General features: G+C 57.8%; 10 protein-coding genes across 10 annotated transcripts; 5 read left to right on the top strand and 5 right to left on the bottom strand.

The window, feature by feature from the left end:
• On the bottom strand, window positions 1–1,451 carry M421DRAFT_14642 (Bystin-domain-containing protein; the record flags this gene model as incomplete). The annotated part of the gene is made up of 2 exons (XM_033587534.1): window positions 1–755; window positions 800–1,451. Coding segments are annotated over 2 exons (1,407 nt in total), but the record flags the coding sequence as incomplete, so codon positions are not given.
• Window positions 1,439–4,088, top strand: M421DRAFT_425097 (uncharacterized protein). The gene has a single exon (XM_033593970.1). It carries the CDS (start codon window positions 1,814–1,816, stop codon window positions 3,695–3,697), a length of 1,884 nt encoding a protein of 627 aa, XP_033444333.1. The 5' UTR covers window positions 1,439–1,813; the 3' UTR covers window positions 3,698–4,088.
• M421DRAFT_404032 (uncharacterized protein) lies at window positions 3,939–5,920 on the bottom strand (the record flags this gene model as incomplete). Its single annotated transcript, XM_033590270.1, has 1 exon — window positions 3,939–5,920. Exon 1 carries the CDS (start codon window positions 5,583–5,585, stop codon window positions 3,939–3,941), a length of 1,647 nt encoding a protein of 548 aa, XP_033444332.1. The 5' UTR covers window positions 5,586–5,920.
• An 873-nt stretch (window positions 5,921–6,793) lies between these two features.
• On the bottom strand, window positions 6,794–7,705 carry M421DRAFT_73327 (uncharacterized protein; the record flags this gene model as incomplete). Its single annotated transcript, XM_033596954.1, has 3 exons — window positions 6,794–6,863; window positions 6,913–7,330; window positions 7,414–7,705. 3 exons carry the CDS (start codon window positions 7,703–7,705, stop codon window positions 6,794–6,796), a joined length of 780 nt encoding a protein of 259 aa, XP_033444331.1.
• A 268-nt stretch (window positions 7,706–7,973) lies between these two features.
• M421DRAFT_425092 (DNA polymerase delta catalytic subunit) lies at window positions 7,974–11,675 on the bottom strand. The gene is made up of 3 exons (XM_033593969.1): window positions 11,219–11,675; window positions 8,961–11,155; window positions 7,974–8,912 (listed from the first exon to the last, which is right to left on the bottom strand). The coding sequence occupies exons 1-3, from the start codon at window positions 11,603–11,605 to the stop codon at window positions 8,153–8,155; spliced, it is 3,342 nt and encodes a 1,113-aa protein (XP_033444330.1). The 5' UTR covers window positions 11,606–11,675; the 3' UTR covers window positions 7,974–8,152.
• Window positions 11,676–11,917: 242 nt separating this feature from the next.
• On the top strand, window positions 11,918–13,044 carry M421DRAFT_425091 (uncharacterized protein). Its single transcript, XM_033593968.1, has one exon. It carries the CDS (start codon window positions 12,233–12,235, stop codon window positions 12,995–12,997), a length of 765 nt encoding a protein of 254 aa, XP_033444329.1. The 5' UTR covers window positions 11,918–12,232; the 3' UTR covers window positions 12,998–13,044.
• A 197-nt stretch (window positions 13,045–13,241) lies between these two features.
• On the top strand, window positions 13,242–14,618 carry M421DRAFT_425090 (uracil-5-carboxylate decarboxylase). The gene has a single exon (XM_033593967.1). It carries the CDS (start codon window positions 13,334–13,336, stop codon window positions 14,426–14,428), a length of 1,095 nt encoding a protein of 364 aa, XP_033444328.1. The 5' UTR covers window positions 13,242–13,333; the 3' UTR covers window positions 14,429–14,618.
• Window positions 14,619–14,921: 303 nt separating this feature from the next.
• On the top strand, window positions 14,922–16,194 carry M421DRAFT_297713 (uncharacterized protein). The gene is made up of 2 exons (XM_033589082.1): window positions 14,922–15,309; window positions 15,358–16,194. The coding sequence occupies exons 1-2, from the start codon at window positions 15,159–15,161 to the stop codon at window positions 15,918–15,920; spliced, it is 714 nt and encodes a 237-aa protein (XP_033444327.1). The 5' UTR covers window positions 14,922–15,158; the 3' UTR covers window positions 15,921–16,194.
• A 3,704-nt stretch (window positions 16,195–19,898) lies between these two features.
• M421DRAFT_425088 (Clavaminate synthase-like protein) lies at window positions 19,899–21,673 on the top strand. Its single transcript, XM_033593966.1, has 3 exons — window positions 19,899–20,155; window positions 20,202–21,507; window positions 21,555–21,673. The coding sequence occupies exons 1-2, from the start codon at window positions 20,102–20,104 to the stop codon at window positions 21,177–21,179; spliced, it is 1,032 nt and encodes a 343-aa protein (XP_033444326.1). The 5' UTR covers window positions 19,899–20,101; the 3' UTR covers window positions 21,180–21,507; window positions 21,555–21,673.
• A 1,095-nt stretch (window positions 21,674–22,768) lies between these two features.
• On the bottom strand, window positions 22,769–25,332 carry M421DRAFT_73518 (uncharacterized protein; the record flags this gene model as incomplete). The annotated part of the gene is made up of 2 exons (XM_033596968.1): window positions 22,769–25,093; window positions 25,141–25,332. 2 exons carry the CDS (start codon window positions 25,330–25,332, stop codon window positions 22,769–22,771), a joined length of 2,517 nt encoding a protein of 838 aa, XP_033444325.1.

Below are 25,332 nucleotides of genomic sequence, written 5' to 3'. Positions count from 1 at the left end.
TGTCAGCAGCAGGTCGAGCAGGGCCTCGCGCTGGTCTTCTGTGATGTCGTTCCGGTAGCGCTGCGCAAAGGCGAGCAGGCACTGGTGCCAGATGACGGGCAGCTTCCCGGTGCCACCGAGGTCGCCGGCGACGGACTCGGTGTCCATGGCGTCCGCCGAGCTTGCGCCGGCGGCACGGAAGCGCAGAAAGTGGAAGACGAGGGCGTCGATGACCTTGAAGGGCAGGGCGTACTTTTTCTCCAGCAGTGTTTTGATGAAGATGTTGCAGGGGCCGGCGGCGTCCGGGTCGCTCGACATTTGCTCGGCGGCGATCTCGCACAGCCTGTGCAGGGCGGCGGCCGAGTGCAGGACGGGGACGGAGACCTTTGCGACGACCGAGGCGACAATGGTGGCTTCGCGCTGCGTGCAGCGGCTCTCTGTGAGCATGGGGAAGACGAGGCCCTTGAAGAAGGCGCTGGGCTTGTAGAGAGCCTTCTTGAGGGCATTGTACAGGTGGATGTTCAGCTTCTGCGTCTCGGCAATGTTGGACTGCACGGCCGGCAGCAGGACCGTGTTGAGGAACATCTGTGCGTTGTGGGGCTTCGACGAGACGAAGATGCGCGTCGCCGCGTACATGGAGTTGGCCGTCCAGTTCTCGGGCCGTGTGATGCCGAGGAGCGTCTCCCAGGCGGGGATCGTGGGGAGGATCTTGAAGGGCTTGGGCAGCTTGCCGGCCTTGTAGCGCGACAGGATCAGGCCGACCTTGCTGTAGACTGCTGCGGTCAGTGGCTGCTCAGCAGACGTTTGTGGCACCACGCACCCTCGACCACCTTTGCGGGCAGCTCCACGGCGTCTTCTGGCGCGCCGCCGCCCATCACCTCGCGCGGCCCCTGGTCGCCGCCGCCGCCGCCGTTGCCGCCGCCGTTGCCGCCGCCGTTTTGGTGCGCAGCAATCTTCTCGAGGATGAGCGCGGCCAGATCTGTGCCGGGCCCGGACGGCGCCGTCTCCTGGCCGGGCCACTGGATCGGGTTGTCGTCGGTGGGGATGAACTTGTTCCACGCCGCAAGATCCTCGGCGTCCATCTCGACCTCGTCGGCCTCGTCGTCCTCGCCCCACGCCTCGTCGTCGTCGTCGTCGTCGTCGAACTGCCCGGAGACGTGTTCGTCGAGATGCTCCTCGCCTAGCCTGCTCTCAAAGTCAAAGGCCGGGTTTGCGGCCCGGGGCGCGTGCTCTTGGTTCGAGCGCGCGTCTTGTTGGCTCGCGCGCTCGTCCTCTTCGGCGAGCTCTCGTCCAATCTCCAGGATCCTGCGCGAGCTCTTCGAGTCGACATAGCCCTGCTCGGCCCCGGGGTCGGCCTTGGTGCGCTTTGTGCGCTTGGCCTTGATCTTGTAGGGGTCCGAGGGGAGGTACTCGTCGGCGAGCGGGTTGTGTCGCTGGCTCTGCACGCCGGGCGACTTTGGTGCGCGAGGCATGGCGGCGGGCGCGGGATTCGCGGGCGTGGTACTGTCGGCGGCTTGCGGTGCTGTCGGCGGCTTGCGGTACTGTCGGCGGCTTGCGGTGCTGTCGACGGCTTGCGGTACTGTCGGCAGCTTGCGGTACTGTCGGTGGCTTGCGGGAGCGCTGCAGCGTAGTGTCGCCTGAGAACCGGGCGAGCGTGAAGTTCCTTCTCGTTCGCAGAGCCGGAAAACCAGTAGCGCGCGCAACGGCAATAAATTCTGGTGGGGGCGCCAATCTAGCCCGCCTGGCAAGCCGACCAGGTCACGTGCCGCGCGTTATGCAGACGCGCCCGACGACCGCGGCCACCCACGTCCGGCAGCCAACAACAGCCACCGCAATGGCCGACCAGCCGCCGTCGCGCTCGAACACGCCCGCGGTCGCGCCTCCGCTGCGGCGGCCGATGGACGAGGACCACATGCCCGCCGTGTCGTCGCCGCTCAACCCCAATCCCAGCGCCAGCCACAGTGCCAACCACGGTGCCAACCACAACCACAACCACAACCACAACCACAACCACAGCGTCAACCACAGCGCCAACGCCAACCACAGCGCCAACCACAGCACCAACCACACCGCCAGCAGCGACGCGCCGCCGCGGGCACGGGCGGGGATGCCGCCCCGCGAGCGCGAGCGCAGAGAGAAGCGCGAGACGCTCAAGAAGCGCGAGGCGTCGGGCAGCGGGCGCGCAGGCACGCCAAACGCCAGGGCGAGCAAGGAGCAGCGGCCCGCGGCCGACTCGCCGATGCGGTACGCCATCCCCGAGCCCAGGGCGGCCGACTACAACCCGCCCCGCGACGGCGTGTTCCTCTCGCGCGAGCCGCACCCGCTGTTCGCGCCCGACGGCGTCACGGAGCTGCGCAAGCCGCACGACTACGCGTGGAACAAAAAGGGCTACAAGTACACGCACTGCGTCGCCGACCCGCTGTTCCGGCACAAGCAGTTCTACCGCCAGACCGACTCGCGCCCGTACGGCGCGCGCATGAGCCACGAGGACTCGGACAAGTGGTTCTACTTTGACGACACGGCCACGGTGGTCTCGCAGGAGAGGGGCTGGCGCATGGGCCGCGCCAACGTGACGGCGCGCGAGGGCCGCCTGTACTACGAGGTGCGCATCCTGCGCGGGATCCCCCGAGGCGGCCCGCGCGACCCCGTCGACGCCGGCACCGGCGACACCCGGCCCGGCCCGCACGTGCGCATGGGCTGGGCGCGTCGCGAGGCGCCGCTCGACGCGCCCGTCGGCTTCGACGGCTACAGCTACGCCGTGACGGACGCGCGGTTCGAGGCGCAGCACCGCTCGCGGGCGTCGAAGCTGTTCCGCCCGCTGCCGCGCGGCGCCAAGAGCAAGCACATGAAGGCGCGGCCGCCGCACGGCAAGCCCGCGCCCGTCGAGTACGTGACGGACGAGCAGCTGGCCGAGGGCGACGTCGTGGGGCTGGAGATTGCGCTGCCGAGCCTGGCGCTGCACCGCAAGGTCGTCGACGGCATCTACAACCCGGCCGTCGACGTCGGCGACGGCTTCGACGCGGCGCGGCGCGGCGACCCCGGCGACCGCCCGGCCGACATGATCCGCGACCGCATCCCCGTGCCGTACAAGGGCAACTTTTACTTTGAGCAGCTCGACTACCAGCTCACCAAGGCGGTCGAGGCCTACCACGACCGCGGGCCCGCGCCGCGCGTGCACCCGAGCCCGAACCACGCCGACGTGGGCGTGCGCTCGCTGCCGCACTCGCACGTCAAGGTGTACAAGAACGGCGTCGAGGCCGGCATTGCGTTTGAGAACCTGCTCGCCTTCCTGCCGCCCGCGAGCGCGCCCAGTCCCGAGGCCGTCAAGGCCGGCGCCCGCACGGGCTTCGACGACGGCCTCGTCGGCTACCTGCCGGCTGTGAGCGTCTTCAACGGCGCCGTCGCCCAGGTCAACATGGGGCCGGATTTCTGGTGCCCGCCGCCGGAATGGAGCCGCGACGCGCGCAGCGGCACCGCAGAGCCCGCGGCAGATGGCACCACCCGGCCCCTCCGCGCAATGTCCGCGCGCTACACGGAGCAGATTGCCGAGGACGTCGTCTGGGACATTGTCGACGAGGTCGACTTCTTCGTCCAGGACGGCGGGTGGGCGTACACGGGCGCCGCGCCCCAGGACGTCACGCGCAGCGCCACGCCGCGCGCGAGGGGGTTTGCGAACCCGGACGAGAATCTCGGGGTCGAGGTCGGGCGACGGTACTAGGCGGTGCGTGGTCCGGCGACGGTATTGGGTGGTGGGTGGTCGGGCGACGGTATTAGGTGGTGCATGGTCCGGCGACGGTATCAGATGGTGCATGGTCGGGCGACGGTATCAGATGGTGCGTGGACCGGCGACGGTATCAGATGGTGCATGGACGGGAGTGTCTGCAAGGTCGTGTCATTCTCATGTCTACATACCCATAACGCCAATGCGAAGCCAAAATGAATACAACGTACACTCCCGCCTATCGCGGACTGCCCCCCAATGCGCCATAACTCCGTGGACTCGCATGCCGCCCCGTACCCAGCAGCGCGCGCGCCTCGTCCAGCGCCCCGCCCGCCCGCGCCGGGATCGAGATCCTCCGACTCCCCCCCTCCGCCGGACTCTGCTGTCGCGGCGTGGGCGTCTGCGCAGGCGTGCTGGCCCCGCTGACCGACGGCGTGCTGGCCCTGCTGACCGACGGCGTGCCCGCAACACTCACGGCGGGAGCCCACCCGCGCATCCACCCGCTCACACGGCGCCAGTGCAGACGCCGTCTCTTCGGCACCCCGTGGTCGTCGACGGTGAGAATGACTTCGTCGTCGCGGCGCGCGGGCCGCCCGCGCGCGTCTTGCAGCGCGCCGTCGCCGAAGACGCAAAACTGCAGGCCCACCGCGGCGTCCATGATCAGGACGCCCGCGGCGCCGAGGAAAAAGGGCAGCGCGCGCAGAATCCAGTCCCGCCTGTCGCTGCCCTGCTCGGACCACCCGCTGTGCGGGGGGAAATCGTGCCATGCGCTGGGATTCGCGAGGAGCGAGGACGAGTAGAACAGGTTCCCGAAGAAAGCGGCGGCGAACAGCGAGGGGCTTAGGCCTGCGGTGCTGCGACGCACTTGGTTCTTGTAGAGTTGTGGGAGTCGGCTGCCGAGGTACAGGAATGTTGATGACCAGGAGAAGATGTTGCCGAGCAGCTCGCGCGTGGACATGCTAGTGTCCGAAGACGACGTGTATGCAGAGGCCGACGCGTATGCAGAGGCCGACGTATGTGCAGAGGCCGACGTGTATGCAGAGGCCGACGTGGGTGCGGCGAGCGTGCCGTGCGAGAGCAGCGCAAACACGGCGCTGAGGTACAGCAGGGCTTTTGGCGAGGCCAGGGGCGAGCTCGAGGCTGCCACGCGGCGGATGTTGCGCGGCGATGGCGTGCCGGGGGCGTCGAGTATCTGCGGCCCGCCCATGGGCGATACGGCGTAGGATTCCTTGACGCCGCTGGGGCTGCGCGCAAAGTTGGGGATGCGGAATGCGTCGAGCGGCGCCGAGTGCGGGACGTTCATATCCTTTGCGTCGGACGCGGCGTCGGTGTCGGGCGTCTTGCCTGTCGAGACTTGCTGCATTCCTCCTGCACCACCACCACCACCACCACCACCACCACCACCACCACCGCCGCCGCCGCCGCCGCCGCCGCCGGTCGCCGTGTCAGCGTTCTCGCCGCTCCGCCAGCGGCCCCAGATGGGACGTAGCGGGCGGCCGTGGTGCAGCAGCTCGTACCAGATCCACTGCCCCGTGAGCCCGCAGTCGACGAAGACGTAGTAGCTGGCGATGACGATCTGCCACGTCGCCTGCCCCGTGAACAGACAGCCCAGCAGGTTCGTCACGTCGCCCAGCAGCCACTCGGTCAGAAAGTACACGCTGAGCCCCGACGTCGACTTGAGCTTGTGGTTCTTGTAGATCTGCGGCAGCTGCGCGAACAGCCACGACACGATGCTGCAGGCGCCGAGCAGCGTCGATGCGAGCGCGAGGTACGACGGGATGCACGTGTGGAAGGTTACGGAGAGCGCGGTGAGGAGCTCGTTGGCGGGCTCGCAGTGCCGCGGGAGCGTGGGCTGGTCGATGTGAAGGGGGCGATAGGGCAGCATAGTGCCGCGGGTCTGGCTCGATCGCCTGTCTGCGAGGAATCAAGGGTCCAGTCGAGCCTCCCTTCTCTTGCTGCGTGATGTCTTGGGTCTTGGGTATCTGGTCAGGTGCCGGTGCGGCGCCTGAGTACAGCCACGAGGCGTATTCGTGGCCTGAGATTTCTGTGATGCAAGAATCGACACCAGATCTCTTGATACAAGACACCGACGCCAGATCTCTTGACACAAGACACCGACGCCAGATCTCTTGACACAGATCTCTTCGACACAGGTCACTGCTCAACGACCCAGATACTGGACTTTGAGGCGTTCGACGTTTGTGAAAATACACCGGCGGTGACGTCGGCCTGCTCCAACGCAGATAAGACTCGTGAGAGGCAGGCGATGCACACCGTGCAGTAACAGAGCCAGTAAAGTGCAGAGAGATGGAAAGAGACAAGTACAAGGGAAGAAGAGAGTCGTCACTCGTTCGCAGAGCAGCACATCAGCAGGAGCAGAGTCACCGATCCTCCAGTCAACCACCCCCCCACAGCCCAGACGATCCCCCGGTGGTGTGGACGTCCCGATACGAAACAAAGCGCGCCATGCGGCAAACGGCGGCTGCGCTGATTAGCAAGTGGGTGGAATCCGGGGCTGGAGCGACGTCCTGCGCGGTACAGGCGGCGGACAGTCCCACCCCCTGCGTGACATCGAGATAGATAGCGAGACAGATAGCGAGATAAGCAGCGCCGCCTTCTCGGCACCGCTGCACGTGACCAGCCGCCGCCGCTCGCGGCTTGGCCGAGTCTCACTTGCGACGCTCCACGGAGCCTCAGCTATTAATGCCACGCCTTGCAGTCGTGGAGTTCTTCAGGAACGCGATGCTCTGCACGATCCGCTTGCTGCAGGCGAGATACGCGGGGAGATGGTGTGCATCGTGGGGCGCGCGCATCTATGCAGGGTAATCTTGGAATGCACCCCGCCTCCGTCATCGGCAGCGATGCAACAACTAATAAACACCACTAAGGCTGTGCAAAACGTAAGGGAAACGCGCGCTCCATGGCACAATGGTCACATGCACACACCACACGGGACGCAACCTGGGTGTCGCTGAGATGATTGTCACGAGAAACATGCCGTCCCGGGGCGATCATTGCTGCTACCACACAAGCACGATGTAGTACTGTCGACGATGCAGTACTGTCGACGATGCAGTACTGTCGGCGATGCAATCAAGAAGACCCGCCGTTGTCCCCGTCACCAACACTCGAGTACCCCTGCCTCTGCGCCTTCCATCGTGGACTGCAACCCGTCAGCTTGCTCAGAGTCACAGAGACACACGAGGACACACTAGACGTAGTTCCTGAACCCAACAATCCCCGCCGTCGCCGCCGCATATCCGCCCAGCAGGCTGCCCCAGCTAGTCCCCGCCTGCCCGACCGCGAGTGCAGCGAGATCGTACACCAGACACGCACCGAAGATCCAGTCGCTGACGCTAGCTGCCGCAGCGAACGCGACGCCCGTCGCTATCTGTACCAGCCCCGAGGGTGGCACCCCGCGGTAGTACGCAGCTGACGTGTTGTGCAGCAGGTCGAGGACGCCGATGCCCGCAAACGTCTTCGCGACGATGTGGGTGAGCCAGTTGGGCGTGGAGCGGGTGTCGAGCGGCTCGAGCGCTGTGGCGATGTAGCCCAGCTGCGCGACCGTGTTGATGATGACGAACACATTGGCCGTCTCGAGGTCGTTTGCGTTCCAGAAGAACATCCACGCTGCGCGGGTTAGCATCCACATGTACATTTCCACGTGCGTCAAGCGAGCTGCTGAGACCGCGGCGTCGTGAGGTAAGACGTACTCCCGATACAAAAATTCCCCAAACTATACACCCACGCAAACCTGTTCATCATGCTGCGATCCGCAGCCGAGCCGTCCTGGTTCCACAGCTTCCACAGCCACGCGAGCTGGAACAGCTGCTGCGGGAAGAAGAAGCCCGCGATCGCGTACGGGTACGGCGAGAAGGCCGCGAGATTCTTATTGTGAATGTCGAGCATGTTGGGTTTGGAAAACATGCCGTATTGCTGCGCTGCGAAGTCGAACAGGAACGACGCCGGCGCGAGGTAGCGCACTGTGGATTGCGTGTTGCCCATGTTGAGTCTAGATTTGTGTGATATTGTGCGTTGAAGTCTTGCAAATCGCAGGTGCCGAGAATTGCAGCTGTCGAGAGCTGCAACACATGCATTTTTAAGAATCCCATCCACAAGTCGTGCACGTCATCCCAAAATGCGCATCTGGTGCTAGGCTCGGCACCAGAACCGCGTCATCTGCATCATCGTCGGCGCGCGGTGCAAATAGGGCCCGACGTCGAGCATGAAAGTGGACGTCGTTAGTTTGTGTTCTGTTGCCTGTCGTCATCGTTGCAATTGGACATGATCGCGAACGGACCAGCACCTGTCAACATGCAGACGGATGATGCAGTGAGAATGTACGCTTCTTTTACAAGCGATATAGACTACACGCGTCGTATCCTATCGACAATCCACAGTCATGGTATCTGCAATAAAACGCCAATGCTCCGCTCTCATAAACGTCCCACACTACCAGAGCGCGGCATCCTTGTCAAACCTCACCATCTCTTTCCCGGCATCCTCGACATCCTTCCTGGCCTTCATGCGCATGTAGAAAATCGGACAATCTCTACTCGCACAGATTACCTCGCAGTGGATACTGCCCTGGCACCTTTGACACTGTGTCCAAAGCCTCGAGAAGCGCACCTCAAGCTCACTGACCTTGGTGAGCTGCTTCTGGTACAGCTCGCCGATACGCGGTCGACAGTTCTCACAGACAGCGCCTTCTTTCTCGTGCGCAGCTGTGAGCGGTTTCTTGCAGCCCATGCATGTCTGTGTCTTCTTTGCGAACTTCATGAGTCCACCCACCGTCGGCGCTGCGACAGAGATGGCGCGCGTGTGGTCGCCCAGGAGCAGCGAGTTGGCCTTCTTCTCACCGAGGATGGGTTCGAAGATTCTGCCCAGTGGCTTCGCGAGCTGGTTATCCAGGTAGTATCGAGTGTCGATGGGCAAGTTGTTTTCAAGGACCCAGATGGGGTCTTCCGACTTCTCGTAGTTCTTCGAACCGCTGGCAGCCTTGACCATGACATATGCGACACGGTCACCCAGCGCGGGAGCTGAACCTGCGTCGCGCTTCTTCATTCGTTCGGCGAGCTCGACGTGGGCTTGCTTGTTCGCATAGCCACCGTTGCCTGACTTGTCTTCCTGCTTGGTAAGAGCCTTGGTGATGACAAGATTGGACATGTCGACCTTGTTCTGCAGCAGATCCGAGATGGTGTCTTTTACGAATCTACATCGTGTTAGCGATGGTGCCTGCCGAAGATAACAAACAACTTACTCTTGAGCACCCTCTGGATCTTGATCAATCAACAGCATGCGCAGCGACGTTTCAATAACGGTCTGAACAAGACGACAATTATCACGACGGACAGTTTCGATACCTTTCGTGTCCATCTTGTCCCACTTGTGGGGGTTCGTCCAGTAGAGTCCAGCATAACGCTTCTTGTTGATCAGCAGATAAGGGAAGTAGACCTTTTCGAACTCGAGCTTGATGGGCTTGATGAACTTTGAAGACACGTAGTCGGCGGCCTCCTCGCCCAACTTCATGGCCTCCGCCAATTCCGACGTACCAAACTTGACCATGACGGAATCCGTGTCACCGTAGATGACCTCTGCGTCGTGACTGTAGCCGTTCGCAATGGTGTACTTCGCCTCGACCTCGGCTTTGGTCTTCTCGATCATCTGACGACCGAAACTGGTGGTACTACTGGCGATAGCCAGACAGGGCAGCTTTCCGTTCGTGGCACCGGTGAGACCATATACTGAGTTGGCGCTGACCTTCAAAGCCAACTGACGACCGTTCAATACGGCCTTCTTGAACGGATCTTTCTCAACACCGAGTTCTCTCTTGGCCTTTTTACGGGCGGAGAGTAGTTCTTCGAGAATCTGTGAGAGGAGGCCCTTGCGTGTCTTGACTGTGCAGAACATGTCACCATTCGGCGTGACGATGTAATCCTCGTCTTTCTTCATCTTCAGCTTTTCCACTGTCGCTTTATCAAGCCATGTCGTATAACAAAGATTATGAGCTTGCATGATACTGGGATACAGCGAAGCGAAATCAAGTGTGGCGACGGGCTGCTTGTAGTATCCACGCTTGGGTTCGATGACGGTTGCACCTTCGTACTGATCCTCGCTGCTACCTTGATTTGGTAGGTCCGGGCAGATGAGCTGATGGTCCAGGGCTTTCCGGAAAAGCTGACTGATAAACCTGACTTGCTGTCCTCTGGCCAGGAGGTAGTTGAATGGCACACCCGTGACTCTGGCCATCTCGGTGTAGTTGACCAGACACATCAGCTTGTCCAGCAATCGTTGCGGCAGATACGCATCCTTCAAGCAGTACACCGCTAGTCGTCGCCGAGAATTGGAGTCACCGTTGAAGAGTTCTGTGATCATGCTGTGATGTACGTCCTCCTTCTGTTCTTTCAGGAAATGCGCACACACAGAGTTCAGCGTGTAACTTCGCAGCTGGTGGTCGCGCTGGATGAGCTGGAGCAGATCGAGCTGGATGCGGCCATTGGTGTTGGTTGTCTTTGTATCGCGACTACCAAGCTGCTTGCTCGAGAAATTTGAGGACTCGACCTTCGACTGCACTGTCTTCAGTCGTGTCCAGTAAGGGAACTTGGCAAGCTTCAGGTGCTTGGCGCGATCGAGCAGATATGGGAAATCGAAGTTGGCAATGTTGTATCCGATGATGACATCCGGATCGACCTCCTCGACAAAGTCTCGCCACTTCATCAGCATGTCGCCTTCGTCGGCGAAGGAGAAGATTTGTGTGGCCACGATAGAATTGACTGTGTCCAGGCAGAACACATTGCGCACGAATGGTTTCTCCTCACCGTTTCTTGTGACGACGTTGGCGATCTGAATGACGGGGTCAACGTTCGCCTCCGGGAAGACACCTTTGCGACCAGCGCATTCGATATCGAAGGAAAGGATGCGGAGGGGTGCGGATTTGGCCCATTCCCCTTCCGACTGATACGCAATCAGATCAGAGTAATGTATCTGTGCCTCAATCTGGCAGTTGGAGTGCTGGTCTCGCGGATGCAACAGCTTGTACTTTCCGGCGGGCGCCTCCACCCACGACATACCCGCGATTTTTGTGTCGATCATGAACCGCAGAACGTATGCGATGTTGTCGAAGGTTAAGATGCCATCCTCGCGCGCAGGCCAGAGCCTCTTGTAGTTGGCATTGCCCTTTTGTACCATGGTCCGCACGCGGTTGATCATCTTGGGGTCGTTGACTGTGATCTTGAGGTATGGGCTCTTCTGGTTGCCTTGGAAGCGGAGGATGTTCTCGCGCATACACATCTGGACGGATGCGATCACGGCCGAGTGCTGGTTGAACTGCTTCTGGCACTCGCTCTCGAGGAAGGTCTGGTATGGCTTGCAGTCTTCCTTGTGGAAGTTGATTGGTGCGGCGACGTAGAAGTAGTGGAGGAAGCCGGTGACGTGGAGGAGGACTGAGTGGCCGTTCTATAAGGGTTATGTCAGTACATAGCCTCTTCATAGCCTCTGCAGCGCAACGACGCGACTGACCTCTGTCACACCGAACAACTTGACTGCCGGCTTTCCGCCGTTCAGCACGCTTTCTTCGGCTTCAATCTGCTGGAAAACGACCTTCGAGGTCATCTCGCTGAAGCCTTCCGGCAGCGGCGGTCGCTTCCATTGCTGGTCCTTCTCCGTGTTCTTCGTCTTCAAAGCCTCGATGTCCTGTGTCATCTGTTCCAGCGTGGTTTCGAACTGGCTCGGCCCCAGCTGGCTCGAGTTGAACGATCTATTGACCTTCTTGACCGGCGGCCCTCCTGTCGTGGCGCCATTTTCGATCTTGAGCTTCTTTGCGGAGCGCGGCGATGCGTTTACGCGGTTGCTTGAGGCTTCAGCGAGCGCTCGCTTTGCCGGTGTTTTCGTTACGGGTCCAACCATTGTGAAGGATGTGAGGGTTGTGAACACACTCAGCAACCTCGATTAACGTGTTGCTGTAGGCGCGTCGAGCGTTGTGGAGCGGACGCGGAAAGTACCACTTTAGGCCGACGTGAGAACGCGGAAGGCGCGACCGCGACCGCGTTACGCGAATATCCCTGCACGTGTTAATGGGCTGCATCAACCACACGCCGGTTGCGCTCCTGTAGCACAGTCGTTTGCTTATTCCGCCGAACGAGCGTCACGAGATTTCTGTGTACCGATAACTCAAAGCTTGTGGTTTGCATCACCACCCGGCGCCGTGGGCTTGAAGTTGCCGATCCTGAGGCAAGAACTGCATCACTATACTCACGTTTACACAACACAGCCATCTCTTTGTCCCAGCTCAATTGCACAACTCATTGATGGCTGCGTGCACCGATCTGCAGAGCATTCTTCGCAGCTTTGTCCCATGCTCTCAATGCTCATCGTGGATTCTGTTAGCTAATGCCAGCCAAGCCCGGCCCACTCGCTAAGGCAATGGCAGCGTAATGTGTTGAGTTTGCAAATGTCTTGCTAGGCGCCTCCAATATATATTCTGCCTTGTACTACGCAGAACGACCGCCCCGAAAAGCCCTGCAACTGGCCATCATGACCGCTACTCAGGACAACCTCAACACCACCCACGATGAGGTCGTCGTCGCGCCCGTCGAGACTGAGCAGGACATCATACAAGCCAACCATTGTGTATCAGAAGCCTTCGGCCGTCAAGCAAAGGACGCTGTCTGGATCTCGATGAGTCCAGGATGGGACACAGAAGAAGGACGAGCTGGCCACGCTCAAGCCATGATTGAGCAGTGGAAGAGTGGGACTACCAATAAAGATGGCCAGCCGAACAAGATCTACCTGAAGGCCACCCTACCCGACCCCGAGAACCCCGGACAGCGCAGGGTTGCAGGCATGGCTATCTGGGGGCAGTTCTCTGAAGTGGAAGGCTACGGTGATAAGTTCACTGGCGACATGTCTGAGGCACTGGCAAAGCTAGACGACACACACAGGCGCTTTGCCGATCAGATGTTCAAGTCACTTTGGAAGAGACGCATTTCTTATATTAAGGAAATTGCCCAGCAGAAGGACCGCCAAACGCCGCCCGCCATCTTCACACTAGATCTCTGTGCTGTTGATCCAGCATACCAAAGACGTGGCATTGCCGGCAAGCTTGTACAATGGGGCCTGGAGGAAGCGAAGAGGAGAGGCGATTTAGAGTGCACGACAGAAGGAAGTGCCATGGGAAGAGCAGTGTATAGGAAATTAGGCTTTAAGGACGAGGGCGAGGGCGACATTGTGTACGAAGTTGACGATGAGTTCAAGGATTGGGACAAGCCGGCGAATGTCTTTTTGAGGACTGGTATTTGAGCACAGTCAAAATGCATGAAGAATCGAATGACTACAACACTACCGTATATTAATGCTTCGAACATGCCAGGCTTCCATTATGACTACGACGTGGCCAACTATCGCTGCGGACATCTCCGTAACCCGCTCGCTACATAGCTCCACGCTTGTTGAGGAAGGTGAGACGTGGTGAAAGTGGGGCCTCTGCGTGGAGCTACCCCGCTAGATTTCAAGCTTCACACTGGCATCTTGATAAGATCCAGGAGTTTCAAGAGAAGGATCACTTGAAAGACCGGTGCGGACATACTCATCAGAGTCATCACCAAACACAGTCCGCCTCAAGCAACCACCTCCAAAATGGCGCCCATTGTGGACATTCACACACATGTCTACCCTCCGAAGTACATGGACCTCCTGCGATCTCGCACAACAGTCCCCTACGTTCGCAACTTTCCTGACGCACCCGACTCATCACGTCTGATTATTCTGCCCGGCGAAGATGACCCGTCCATGCCATCAACCTCACGCGGGCGGCCCATCGGCTCGGAGTACTTCGACATCGCCAAGAAGATCGAATTCATGGACCAGCACAGAATTGACAAGAGCGTCATATCGCTTGCAAACCCATGGCTAGACTTCCTGCCCGCCGAAGAAGCAGGCCAGAAAGCCGTGGAGATCAACGACGACGTCAACGAGCAATGCAGCCTGTACCCCGGGCGACTATACTTCTTCGGTACCCTTCCCCTCTCAGCGGATACAGCCACCATCGTCGCAGAAATTGAGCGCCTCTCGACACTCAAGTATGCCCGTGGCGTAATCCTCGGCACCTCAGGCCTAGGCTCCGGTCTCGACGATGCCAACCTCGACCCCGTCTACGCTGCACTGCAAAAGCACAACCAGCTGATCTTCCTGCACCCGCACTACGGGCTTCCTTCCTCCGTGTACGGACCCCGCGCAAGCGAGTATGGCCATGTGCTCCCCCTAGCCCTCGGATTCCCGCTCGAAACTACCATCGCGGTAACACGGATGCTGCTCAGCGGCGTCTGGGACCGGCACACGGGGCTGAACGTGCTGCTCGCGCACTCTGGCGGTACGCTTCCGTTCCTCGCCGGCCGCATCGAGAGCTGCATTCTGCACGATGGGCATCTGAAGGCACACGGTAAGATGCAGAAGCGCCGCGACCTGTGGGATATTCTGAAGACGAATATCTACCTCGACGCGGTCATCTACTCGGAAGTCGGGCTCAATGCGGCGGTTGAGGCGAGTGGTGCGGATAGACTGCTGTTTGGAACAGACCATCCGTTTTTTCCGCCGCTGGAGGAGGATGCCAAGGAGTGGCATAGTGTGAACGCAAATTATGGCGCGATTTCGAAGGCATTTGCGGACAGTGATGTGAAGGCGCAGGGTGTGCTGGGCGGCAATGCGGTGAGGATACTGAGGCTTGAGGATTGAGTAGTGGGAAAGTAGAGTTGCAAGTTGACAGATGTGAGAATGGGGAAGTTGAGGCATATGTTCAAGAAGTAATTCTTTCGCCTAACTACGTAAGGACATCGCAGTGGGTGTTGACGTTCCAGTTCTTATACAGCAACCTGAAGGGAAAGTGTTGCGATGTCAAGTGCAAATGTAAAACGAGTGTATTCTGTTGTTCTGTTCTGTTGTTCTGCTTGTGTCTGTCGAAAGCTGGCTGCGGGGTCTGTTCTGCATGACGTGTTTGTGATGCAGCAGAGGTAAGAGGTGCTCAACAACATGAGGAAGCAGCACCAGACCACCGCCAACAACACGTGATCTGCTTCTCCTCACAACCGTTACAGAAAGCCTGTCGGACCATGTTGATAAAGACACCGCAGCGGCATGACGTCGAAGAGCGCAGCTATTTTTCATGTTGTTCTCTGAATGAACGAATGAAAAATGTAAAGAGCAGACGGATCGCTGTATATTACCAGGCTGTTGTGGTCTCTAACGTTAATAATAGGCGCGACGTGAGTACGCGCGCACCGGAACCGGACCTTCTCTGTCCAATCAACAGCCTGAAATTTGCGACCTTGGCCGGCGCGGTGATTGGCTTCCGCTTGGCGAAGGCTTGATACGGGACAGAGGAGCGTCATCAGAGAATGCATCAAGTGACACATTACATCAGCATTCAAACACTTTCTGAGAGTTAGAACGACGAGTTCTTGAAAATATGGCAGGAGTGTCCATACGTAAATCGATTCGCTGGCTTCCAGAAGACGCGTCTGAGCCAACCTCCACGATCGTGCTTTCTTCCGCACAGCGAAGATTTGTTGACATTCGAATTTTGAAACCCGGGAGTGACGAATCTAAAGACCAGGACGGTAGGTCGCGCTTCAGTCCCTGTCGGCGATCGAGCTGACGCTTGCAAGAAAAGCAACTGGACTTGAGGAGACTGGATTGGGCCATCGCAGGAACGTCATCATCAGTGGCCGTCCCTGACAAAGGCCAACATGTCACGCTCTCGACGTTCCATCACTGGATTGACTCGCGCACTGTAGAACTTGATTCGGCAACAGACGAAGGATACATGTACCCTATGGACGCTGACGGCGGAGACGAGCTGGTCCTCGAAGTTGGAAACATGGTCAATCCTGAGACAGGGTCGCCGACTGACTACGAGGAGATCTGGATCGAGAAAAACATGGTTCCCGTACCCGGTGATGAGGGAAGTCAAACTGTGGTGCTTGACTATGATCGAGGCGTAGACCGCCGCGGCAGGGTTGTCCGTGTTGGAAGGCTTTGCCAGGGGTTGTTGAGAATCAAAGATGAGGTCACGGCCGAGCGGTGGGAGTGGAGCGAAAAGCAAGGGTGGTCACGGAGTAGGTTGATCGGTCGCGATGGCGCTCTTCCGTGCGAGAAACTTCTCAAATCCTCGGCGAGTGATACGATTGAGCACGATGGCTGCACATGGACAATTATTGAACGCGACTGAGGTAGGCACTATGTTGAGAGAACGACGACATGCAATTCCGGGAGTCATTCACGAGTGAATTACGGGCAACGCTCAATTCGATAAAGTCTTTGAAGACTACATTATTCTGAACTTGGCAGGAAAACTACCCACATAGGGTCTGATTCGACGAAGTGCCGCCAAGCAGACGCATTGCTCCTTGAAATAGATCCATGTAGAATACATTGCTTCTTGTCCCGGTATCAGTCACTCCTTAGAGCGCCAGGTGTTTTTCATCACATCCTTCCCCCTCGGCGCCCTCTTTCGCTTGTTCCACTGGGGCTCGAGCATCTCCTCGTTCTCACCCGCTTCGTTGGACCAGTGACGCCTGCAACTGCAGCTCCAGTTTGTGTATCGTGGCCTGCGTGTTGTCCGTCGTTGGACGGTCGCTGACTGTGGAGTTTGAGGCAGCTGTAGAAGTCTATCTTGCAGTTGCATATCGCAGACGAGGTCATCTTTAGCCTTGATCTACCTGTCTTTCTCTTCGCGTCTTGCCTCCAGCTTGGCGAATTTGACCGTAGTTTCAAGTTTGAGCTTGTGAGCCTTGTCGACATCCTAGGCGCACATTCGCTCCAGTCGCTTGTCGAAGATCCTTCGTTATCGCGCGATCTCCATCTCGGTGATTTGTCGTTGCAGCTCTACCTCTTTGTCTTCCGAGTTCGCTTTCGTTCCCTCCACGTACAGCTAGAAGCTCTCTTCTTCAGACGCCCTTAGGTCTGGATTCTCCTGCTCCGCCTCTTTCACTCGTAGCTTTAAATGTTCAATGTCTCTGCGCTCCATCTCGGTATCGATGTTCGCGACCCTGTGACTAGAGGATGTTGCCGCATCGTCGCTCGGGTTGGTGTACATGCTCGGTACTTGCGTGCGATCGAGGTCAACTTGACTAAGTGGGTGAGAAGATGTAGTTCTTCGCAGGAATAGCTATGACAAAGGACTCTGCTAGGCACCGATTTAGGCCTGCCCACTCTGATGTGCGCAAAGAGCTGCTGCTCGCCTGCGGCCGATCTTTCAGTTCGCGTATCCTAGGTGACTGCAAGTTTCTCGAATTATCCAGCCACTTTATCACATGAAAACGATCGGTCTATTCAAGTCCCTTAGGTTGTTGATTGTGTAGGGTCTCATCGGCTGGATCAACGCTCCTTCACCTTCACTTCATTCGGGCAGGTACAAGCACCCCACACCCGCCCAGACAGTTATTTGATCAGTCAGCTAGCGCCACAGTGCAGCTTTCATTTCTTCTCCACGACACCTCGCTCTTTGAACTCGGACCCACCGCCTAGGTACTGTTGTCGGCATGCGCGCTGGCTTGGTTCTTCGTCATCTTCGGATGGACTGAGGCGGCTGATTCATCGTAGTTGGAACTCGCGATTCGATTGCTTCCAGTGGATCGTGACTGGTGCATAGAGGATCTTCATATTCCTTCCGCGCCAGCGCTTCCGCCCAGAGTTTTGACGACGGATCTGACAGCTCTGCCGCGGCAGGTGTCTTCCATCGCAGTCACTCGACCGTGTCTACTACGTATGTCATGAGACAGATTTTGTGGATTCCCTGTAATTCTTTTATATTCTCGACAGCGTCGGCTGCCGCATCACGCGCGTTACCAAAGGTTGGAGTTTTGTAATCCGTCGGCGGGTGCCTGCTTTGCAAGCAAACGCTTCTCGTTGAAGATGAGCATGCGTTGTTACTTTAGCGACCTGCGAGTCTGATTGACCGCTCAGTTCGGCTCGCCACATCACGATAGATTCAACATCCTGACGGTGTGCGCATGGTTCTTCGGCGACGAAGTCCAGTCATCCACGGTCAAGCGATATTCGTCATCCTTCTGCAGCCCTGACGTCTTTCCTCGCCTGGCGAGGCTGGTTGCGCAGCGAAATCCCACACTCCTCGCCGCAACTTCATCATGCGCAGCGCGGTGGCTTGTCAGTCGTAAGGACTTTCGTAATCCTTCCATTCAAGTCACAAAAGTCCAAGCTAAGGAGCATACAGTATGCCCGCAGACCATACGCTAGGCGATCAACTCGATCGGCCGGTCCATCATTTTTCGTGAGTGTTGCAGCCTTGTTGCTGGACATCGAAGAAGATTTGAGATGCGCTTCCTAGTTCAGCTTTGTCCTGCGACTTTCTTCAAACGTGAATACCAATCGGCAGGGGTACGCATGCTCTTCCACAGCCTCAGCCACCGAGTCATGCCCTCAGGCCCCATCACATCGCTCGTACGTCCTACACTCGAACCGCAGGATATAGTAGCGCCTTCCATCAGTATACCGCGACTACCTGTTGGAAGGTTTCACAACACAGAAAGATGATGTCTACGAGTACAACAAAAAGCAGTAGAAGTATCAACAGTCGTGTCCCCTCTACATCCAAGACATAGTCTCGCCCAAGTCCTAGTGCCACGAGTTCTTTTCCAGCTTCCATTCTTACTCGACGTCGGCGATCTCTGGCGCCCACTCCCTGTACTGCTTTTCGACCAAATCTGTCTACAACATCGAACCACTCCTTACCTAGGGACTCCTTCCTCCGTATCTTCTTATCAGCGCTAGCGGTTGCAGAACCCTTGCCTTTGCGCTCACCATTGCCGGCTACTTGACTTGTCACAAAGGCAATGGTGTTGTCGAACGTTTCGCCAAACATGCTCTCACAAAGAGCTGCGAAGCCGCTCGCCTAGAACTTCCTTTCTTTGTTGCCAACGGACTCATGGACGTATACACGTCCTCAATCGCACAGAGGCGGTCGGCGTAGTAGTCCTACGAGGCGTAGGACACTCCGAGAGCGGCCTGGACATAGGTGTAGCACAGCTACTGCGTCTATATGTTGTGACCCATGCTTGTATATGGAACAAATGCAAAGCGCTGGACGATACCGCCGATCCTCAAGTTGGCCACAATCATGACGTTGTCGAGATTCTGTCTGATCTGGAACTCGAGCCAAGGTGGATCAGTTGTGTACGCTACTCGAAACTTCGCGTGGGAGATGATACGGACGTCGTGTTTGCGATCAGTCAATAGCTTGAAGGTCCGGTGGACCTGAATCTCTTTCTTGGCCAACGATAGAGATACTCTGACATCCAGGTCGACTGAAATTTTCTGCAGCATCAACACCAGCTCCGAGACCTACAGCACTAGTCGGTAACAGGCAATGATGCTCGAGATACTCCTGATCTAAATCTGCTAAGTCCTAATAGTTCAGCTAGCGGACCAAGTTCACTCTGTGCTTGTCAAAGACCCTGCAGCTTCCTTTCACGTTGTCGTTGGCGAGATTTGGGTCGATCAAGAGTACGACGCGCAGCGTCTTGTACTTGCTAGGTACTGGGATGCTAATCTGTAGCTCGCGTTCCTTCAACCCCATCGAGAAAGTGTCTCCTACCTATTTAGACTTCGCAAAGTTCTACGCTGCCAGCTTCGTCAAATACTTCAGGGTAACGTAATCCCGAGCTCTGTATGGCTATCAAGTTTGGAACGATAATCAAAGAACTGCAACTATCCTAGTTGACATGTTCAGTCTAGCTAATCAAGCAGAGGACCATTATGAGATGCTGCGGGGTCATTGATGTTGACAAGTCGCATTGCCATACCGAGTCAACCTGGCATGGATCCGCATAGGGCAGAATTGTACCTGATCTCAGGTGAAGAGATGTGAGATTCTACGTTATATCATCTTAGCAAGCATATCAATGAACTCAGACGTTTTGAAGGTCAATGAGTCTAGACGCTTCACGCGTTTAGGCGCGAGCTTGACGCGTGTCTGTCGTGTATGGGCTTGTCACGAGAACGTATTCAAGGTATGAATCGCAACAACTAAAGTGAGCGTTGTGGAAGAGTCGCTGTTTCGACCCCGGTGAGGCACGACGGAGGAGTTCTTCACGATGATGTCGTGGTGTTGACATCGGCCCCACCGCAAGGGCCTATCGCGCTTATCGCACGCCTCGTCTGCACCTTCCGTCTCAGGCTTTGACCCCTCCTGGTCACATCCGCGCATCTCTCCATGACAAAGTGGCAGCGGGCAGTTCCGCCGACGGCGTCTGTGTCGGATGATGCTGGTCGGAACGACTGCTTTCCAAATCTCGCAACCTGACTTGCCCTATCTTCGCTGTAAATCCTTCACTGACCCTCTATAAACTCCCTGGAACACGTTGTGATCGCACGCGACACTTGTAGCATACCATGGCGGACAACAAACCCAATCAGGCAGTCGCACAGGACGACTTAGTCATCCCAGTATGCTCAAGATCATAGCTTTGATGCACTGCCTGACTTTTCGTAGCTCATCGACTTTGGCGCATTTCTCTCCGGCGACCCTGCGACCAAGAAGGCCACCGCTGAGGCCGTCCTTGAGGGGTTCCAAAACGCAGGCTTCATCTACCTCAAAAACCATGGCATATCGCCCTCGACTATTTCGAATGCCTTCTCGCATAGCGCCAGTTTCTTCGTGCGCCCACAGGATCAAAAGGATGCCATGGCATGGTACTCTGCGGCAGCGAACCGTGGCTATGTAGCACAAGGGCGAGAAAAGCTTGTCCCCCTCGACGAAACAGGGACAGAGGAAGAGATGCGCAAGACCGTCCCAGATCTGAAAGAGTCGTTGGAGATCGGGAGGGACAATCAGCCAGATACACCCAACATGTGGCCCAGTGGGGACGAGGCGGCGAAGGAGTTCAAGCACGAGATGCTGAAGTTCTTCGACACATGCAAGGGTCTACATATGCAGATTATGCGCGCTATTGCATTGGGTATGGATATCGAAGAGAGCTGGTTCGACGGGTTCACGGATGCCGGTGACAACACGCTGCGTCTGCTGCACTACCCTGGCGTGTCCAAGTCGGTATTCAAGAGGAATGACGGACAACTACAAGTTCGTGCTGGCGAGCACAGCGACTACGGCAGCATCACTCTTCTTTTCCAAGACAAGCGTGGTGGACTGCAGGTGAAGACGCCCAAGGGCACGTTCGTCAACGCTACACCCATTGATGGGACGATTGTAGTCAACGCTGGAGATCTGCTTGCTCAGTGGTCCAACGACACCATCAAATCAACGAAGCACCGCGTCATTGAGCCACCGCCCCAGAAGGACGACGATGGAACAGACAGCTACCCACCACGATACTCGATAGCGTACTTCTGCAACCCCAACTACGAGCGCATGATCAAGGCGATCCCAGGGACGTACGAGGAAGCAGGGAGAAAGTATCAGGACGTGCAGAGTGGAGAGTATATCATCGGAAGACTCACGGCGACATACTGACATGTAAACAACCGCTACTCGGGCAAAGCAAAAATGTCGGAAATTTTAAACGATTCATCAAACATGTCACTTCAGGGGATCGTCGAAGCATTCTGATAGGGTTGATTCACACGACACAGGAGCCTTAAGGCTACATCTTTCCGCCGACATTTTAATTCACCATTGAATCTGAGGCTCGATGTCTCTGAAGCTCCGTTCCTCGAATGAGCACTTGCCTTGGTCCCAGAAACCGACTCCAGATAGATGCATTGACTGAGACCCGTTTCCATATTTGGTTCAATCGGTTTCCCATTAAAGATCTACTTTGATAAATTGAATGCATTTACTGCAATTCATTAGTTTTAAGTTGACGCTACCTGCTGATCGGACTTACAGCGTAGTGTCCCTTAACACATACACGCTAGCGCGAACACGACTCGGCAGTAGCAGCACCGTCGGCGACGACCATGGATGAGAACACCGGATGCTCCTTGATACTGAGCCTTGCCGTCAGCGCAGCAATCTGCTGGGCCTGGTCCTCGATCCGGGTGCAGTCGCAGGCACGCCCAGCCTTGATCTAGGTGATCTCGTCGGCCGGCTCGTTGATGCTAAAGTCTTTGTCCGTGTTCGAATCACGGGTGATTTCGAGGTTAGCCTGCGGTATCTTGAGCTCTGGCCTTGCGCTTCTCATCCTTCAGCTGGCGCTCTACCGTGTCCTTCTCCTCGTGCTTAGACGTCTGGTGGTTTGTGTCTACTGCCACCCGGGAGACAAAGATTGTAACCACGGCGATCCATGCAGGGATCGCAGAAAGATGATACGCTCAATGCTTGGCCATTACTCGAATCTGACGTAGGACAGGCCAATCCAAGGTGCGCAGGGGTTACGTGCAACATCTTCAAGTCCGGAGCCTGCGTCCAATCCAACCGACCCCGAGCGCATGAAGACGATCGTGGACTTTATGCGCATATTCTAGATGCAGGGCCCGTTCCGAAGCTGACGGAGAGTCGGAGAAAGAGGCGAGTGAAGAGCAGGAAGCGTATCTTAAGGCCGCGCTTTGCTGCGAGGCCTTTTCCAAATGACAATGACGACGTCCTGGATGGGTTTCAAAGCGATCATGGTTCAGCCTCAAGTCCCGTCCTAGAGACTGCAAATATCTTCTCCAAGTCTATCTTGGGAGTGCCAGATTCTGAGATTCACGCCTGAGATGACCCTTCTACCAAAATGTCCGAACAATTGAAAGGACCGCTTTTCTCCATTGGAGGGCAGATGGGAATGAAGAATGTTCATGGTAGAAAACTAGAGAGTTCACCTGCTGCAAGAATGTCTGTTGCCAATCTAGATACACCCCATGTGATCGCTTTCACAGATGTGCATCTGGCTAAACCCTGTGGGGGCAGCGCAGAATCGTGTCTCAAAAATGGAATCTTATGTGCACAGTAACATGTCTGAATGCCTGGATGCCGTGGGGAGTCACGAGTGACAGACAGGAACTCGTCGTGAGCAGCCCAAGTCAAAGGCGAGTCCAAGGATGAGACGAACCAACTCTGTAATTTCGATATCAAACGCCGTGCAATGCTGTATTGCTTCCCCGGTCTCAGCTGTGCTGCATCTACCTCTTCTTGTTCCTCTTCTCCGCCCTCTTCAAGCCGCGCACGTCCTTTTTCAACCGCGCGTCGACCATCTTGTACTTACCCTTTGTGCCCTTGGGTCTGCCCTTGATGCCCTTGTTGCCTCCGCCGGCAACGACAACGCTAACCTTGCCCTTGGGCTTCTTCTTGCTCGCTCTGCTCATCAGCCGCGCGATGCTCTGCGCCTTTTCCTTCTCCGTCATGCCCTCTTCGTCGGCCAGCATGGCGGATTTCTTCTTCAGCTTCTCGAGGCGCTGGGCGGCCTTGAATTTCTTGCGGGCCTGCGCTTCGCGCACCTTCTTGATCGGCCGCGCGTTCAGGGCGCGCATCTTCTCCTTGATGGCGGCGGCGGCGGCGGCCGTGGTCGGGCGCTGCAGCTTGGAGTGCTTGTTTTCGTCGTCGAGGAACCAGTCGGGCAGGCCGTCGGTGTCGCGCAGGGAGTAGCGGTTGAACGAGTCGTCGAGAAGGTCGTGTTTTGTCTTCTTGCCCGTGGCCATCTGGTGCGCGAGCGTCATGGCCTCGGCGGTGATAATGTCGATGTCGGGCTTGCCGTTCTTCATCGGGATGTCGTCGTGCTCCCACTGCGATTCGTCGCGGGCGACTTCCTCGATCTTGTCCGACTCGTCCTCGTCTGACCACTCTACGGGTGCGGGATCGGCCAAGGTTGCCTTCTTTGTGGGCTTGGACGGGGCCTCTGTGACTTCAGCGTCCTCCATCTTCGCGTCCTCGTCGCCTTCAACATCGATGCCGCTATCGTCGTCTTCCTCAATGTCATCGAGGCCGTCGATGCCCTGGAAGATGTCTTGGTCGAAGAAGCGTTGCGCCCTTCTTGTCAGGCCGCCCTCGGACTCTGCGCCCTCGAGCGTTGTGATGAGCTTCTTCGGGGCATCCTCGTCTTCGTCGCTGCTCGAATCGCTGTCGTCGTCCTGGACGAGCTGCTCGTCGTCGCTCTCCTCCTTGTCACCGTCGGAGAAGCCGTTCCACTCGCCGTCCTCGTTGTCGCCTCTCGCTCGCTTGGCGCGGTACTTTGCGTCGCGGGCCGACTTCTGCTCAACATATTCGTCGTACTGCGAGTCGAGGTAGCGCTCGAGGTTGTCGCCCTCGTCGTCGTCTGTCAGCTCCTCCTCGCTCGACTCGTCCCTCTCCTTCTCGATGACCTGCGCCATCTTGCCGCGGGCGATCCTGGAGAGCGAGCCGTCCTTTTCGACCGCCTTGAGCGCGAACATGGCGTCGTCGCCGGTCGGCCCAGCCTGCTCGAGGCCAATCTCAAAGGGCGTGGCCATGTTCATCTGCATGCGGACAATCTCCTTTTGCTTGCGCTCGTTGTCGATGCGGCGCTGCTTCTTCTTCTGCCTCGAGTCTTTGTCCTTGAGGCGCTCGAGCTCTTCCTGCAGGCGCATCTCCTCGTCCATGTTCTCGATCCGGGCTTCCTCCTCGCCCTCCCTGGCGGCGTCGGCCGCTTCGGCCTCCTTCTTCTCGGCTGCGTCCTTTGCCTTTTTGGAGAAGCCGAATATATCGCGGACCTTCAGGCGCCAGCGCAGGAGGCGCTTGAAGTCGGCGCGGCCAAGGACCTTGAGATCGGCGCAGCAGTTGCGGACCTCCTTGGTCGTCTCCTTGAGCTGGTCAATGGTCGCGATGGCAACGTCGCCGTTGCCCGTCTGGTCAAAGGTCAGGCGGTTGAGGCTTCCTAGCATGGCGATGGGGTCGGGGGTCTCGACGAACTCGGCGACGGTGGCCTCGTGGAACTGGGTCCAGTCGCCCTCTTCGTAGCCGCCGCGCTTGCGCTTCTTCTTCTCCGGGTTGAAGACCTTGGCCTCGTTGTTCGGTGCGGGCTCGGCCAGCTCGGCGAAGACGTAGCGCGCGTCGAGGAACTTGGGGTCGAGGTTCTTCGGGGCCTTGTAGCCGCGGCAGACGACGAAGATCTCGGCCGACACGTTGCGCGACGAGGGCGGCTTGGTGGCCTCGACCTTCATGAACAGCTGCTGGAAGCACCACAGCAGGGCGTTGTAGTCCTTGGAGCGGAAGACCTTAGTGACGAACACGCCGCCCTCGCACAGGAACTCGGTGGCCAGCTTCATCGACTGCAGCACCAGCTCGGCCTGGGAGAAGGCGTCCTGCACCCACGCGGTGCCGACGTTGGGCGCGCCGTCGTGGATGACGGCGTCGGCCTTGAGGTGCTTGAGGTGCGAGCGCAGCGTCGCACGGCACTTGTCGGTGGTGATGTCGCTCTGGAACGTGATGCAGCGCGGGATCGCCTTGATGGGCGCGAGGTCGACACCAACGATGAGGGCGCCCGCAGGCATGACCTGCGCTGGTTAGTCATTATCCTTGTGATCCGTACCGCCATGCGCACCTCTGAGGCGACCTGACACCATCCACCTGGCGCGGCGCAGAGATCGATCAGGACCTTGCTCTTCTCGAGGAAGTTGTACTTTTTGTTCAGCTGGATCAGCTTGAACGCCGCACGCGAGCGGTAGCCCTTCTCCTTGGCGAGCTTGTACCATTTGTCGAGACGGCCCTTGCCGTGCTTCTTCTGGATCGCCAT

Source organism: Didymella exigua (genome assembly GCF_010094145.1).
Source record: "Didymella exigua CBS 183.55 unplaced genomic scaffold M421scaffold_42, whole genome shotgun sequence".
Classification (NCBI taxonomy): Eukaryota; Fungi; Ascomycota; class Dothideomycetes; order Pleosporales; family Didymellaceae; genus Didymella; species Didymella exigua.
The sequence above is the reverse complement of the archived record's forward strand: the minus strand, read 5'-3'. Positions and strand labels throughout refer to the sequence as shown.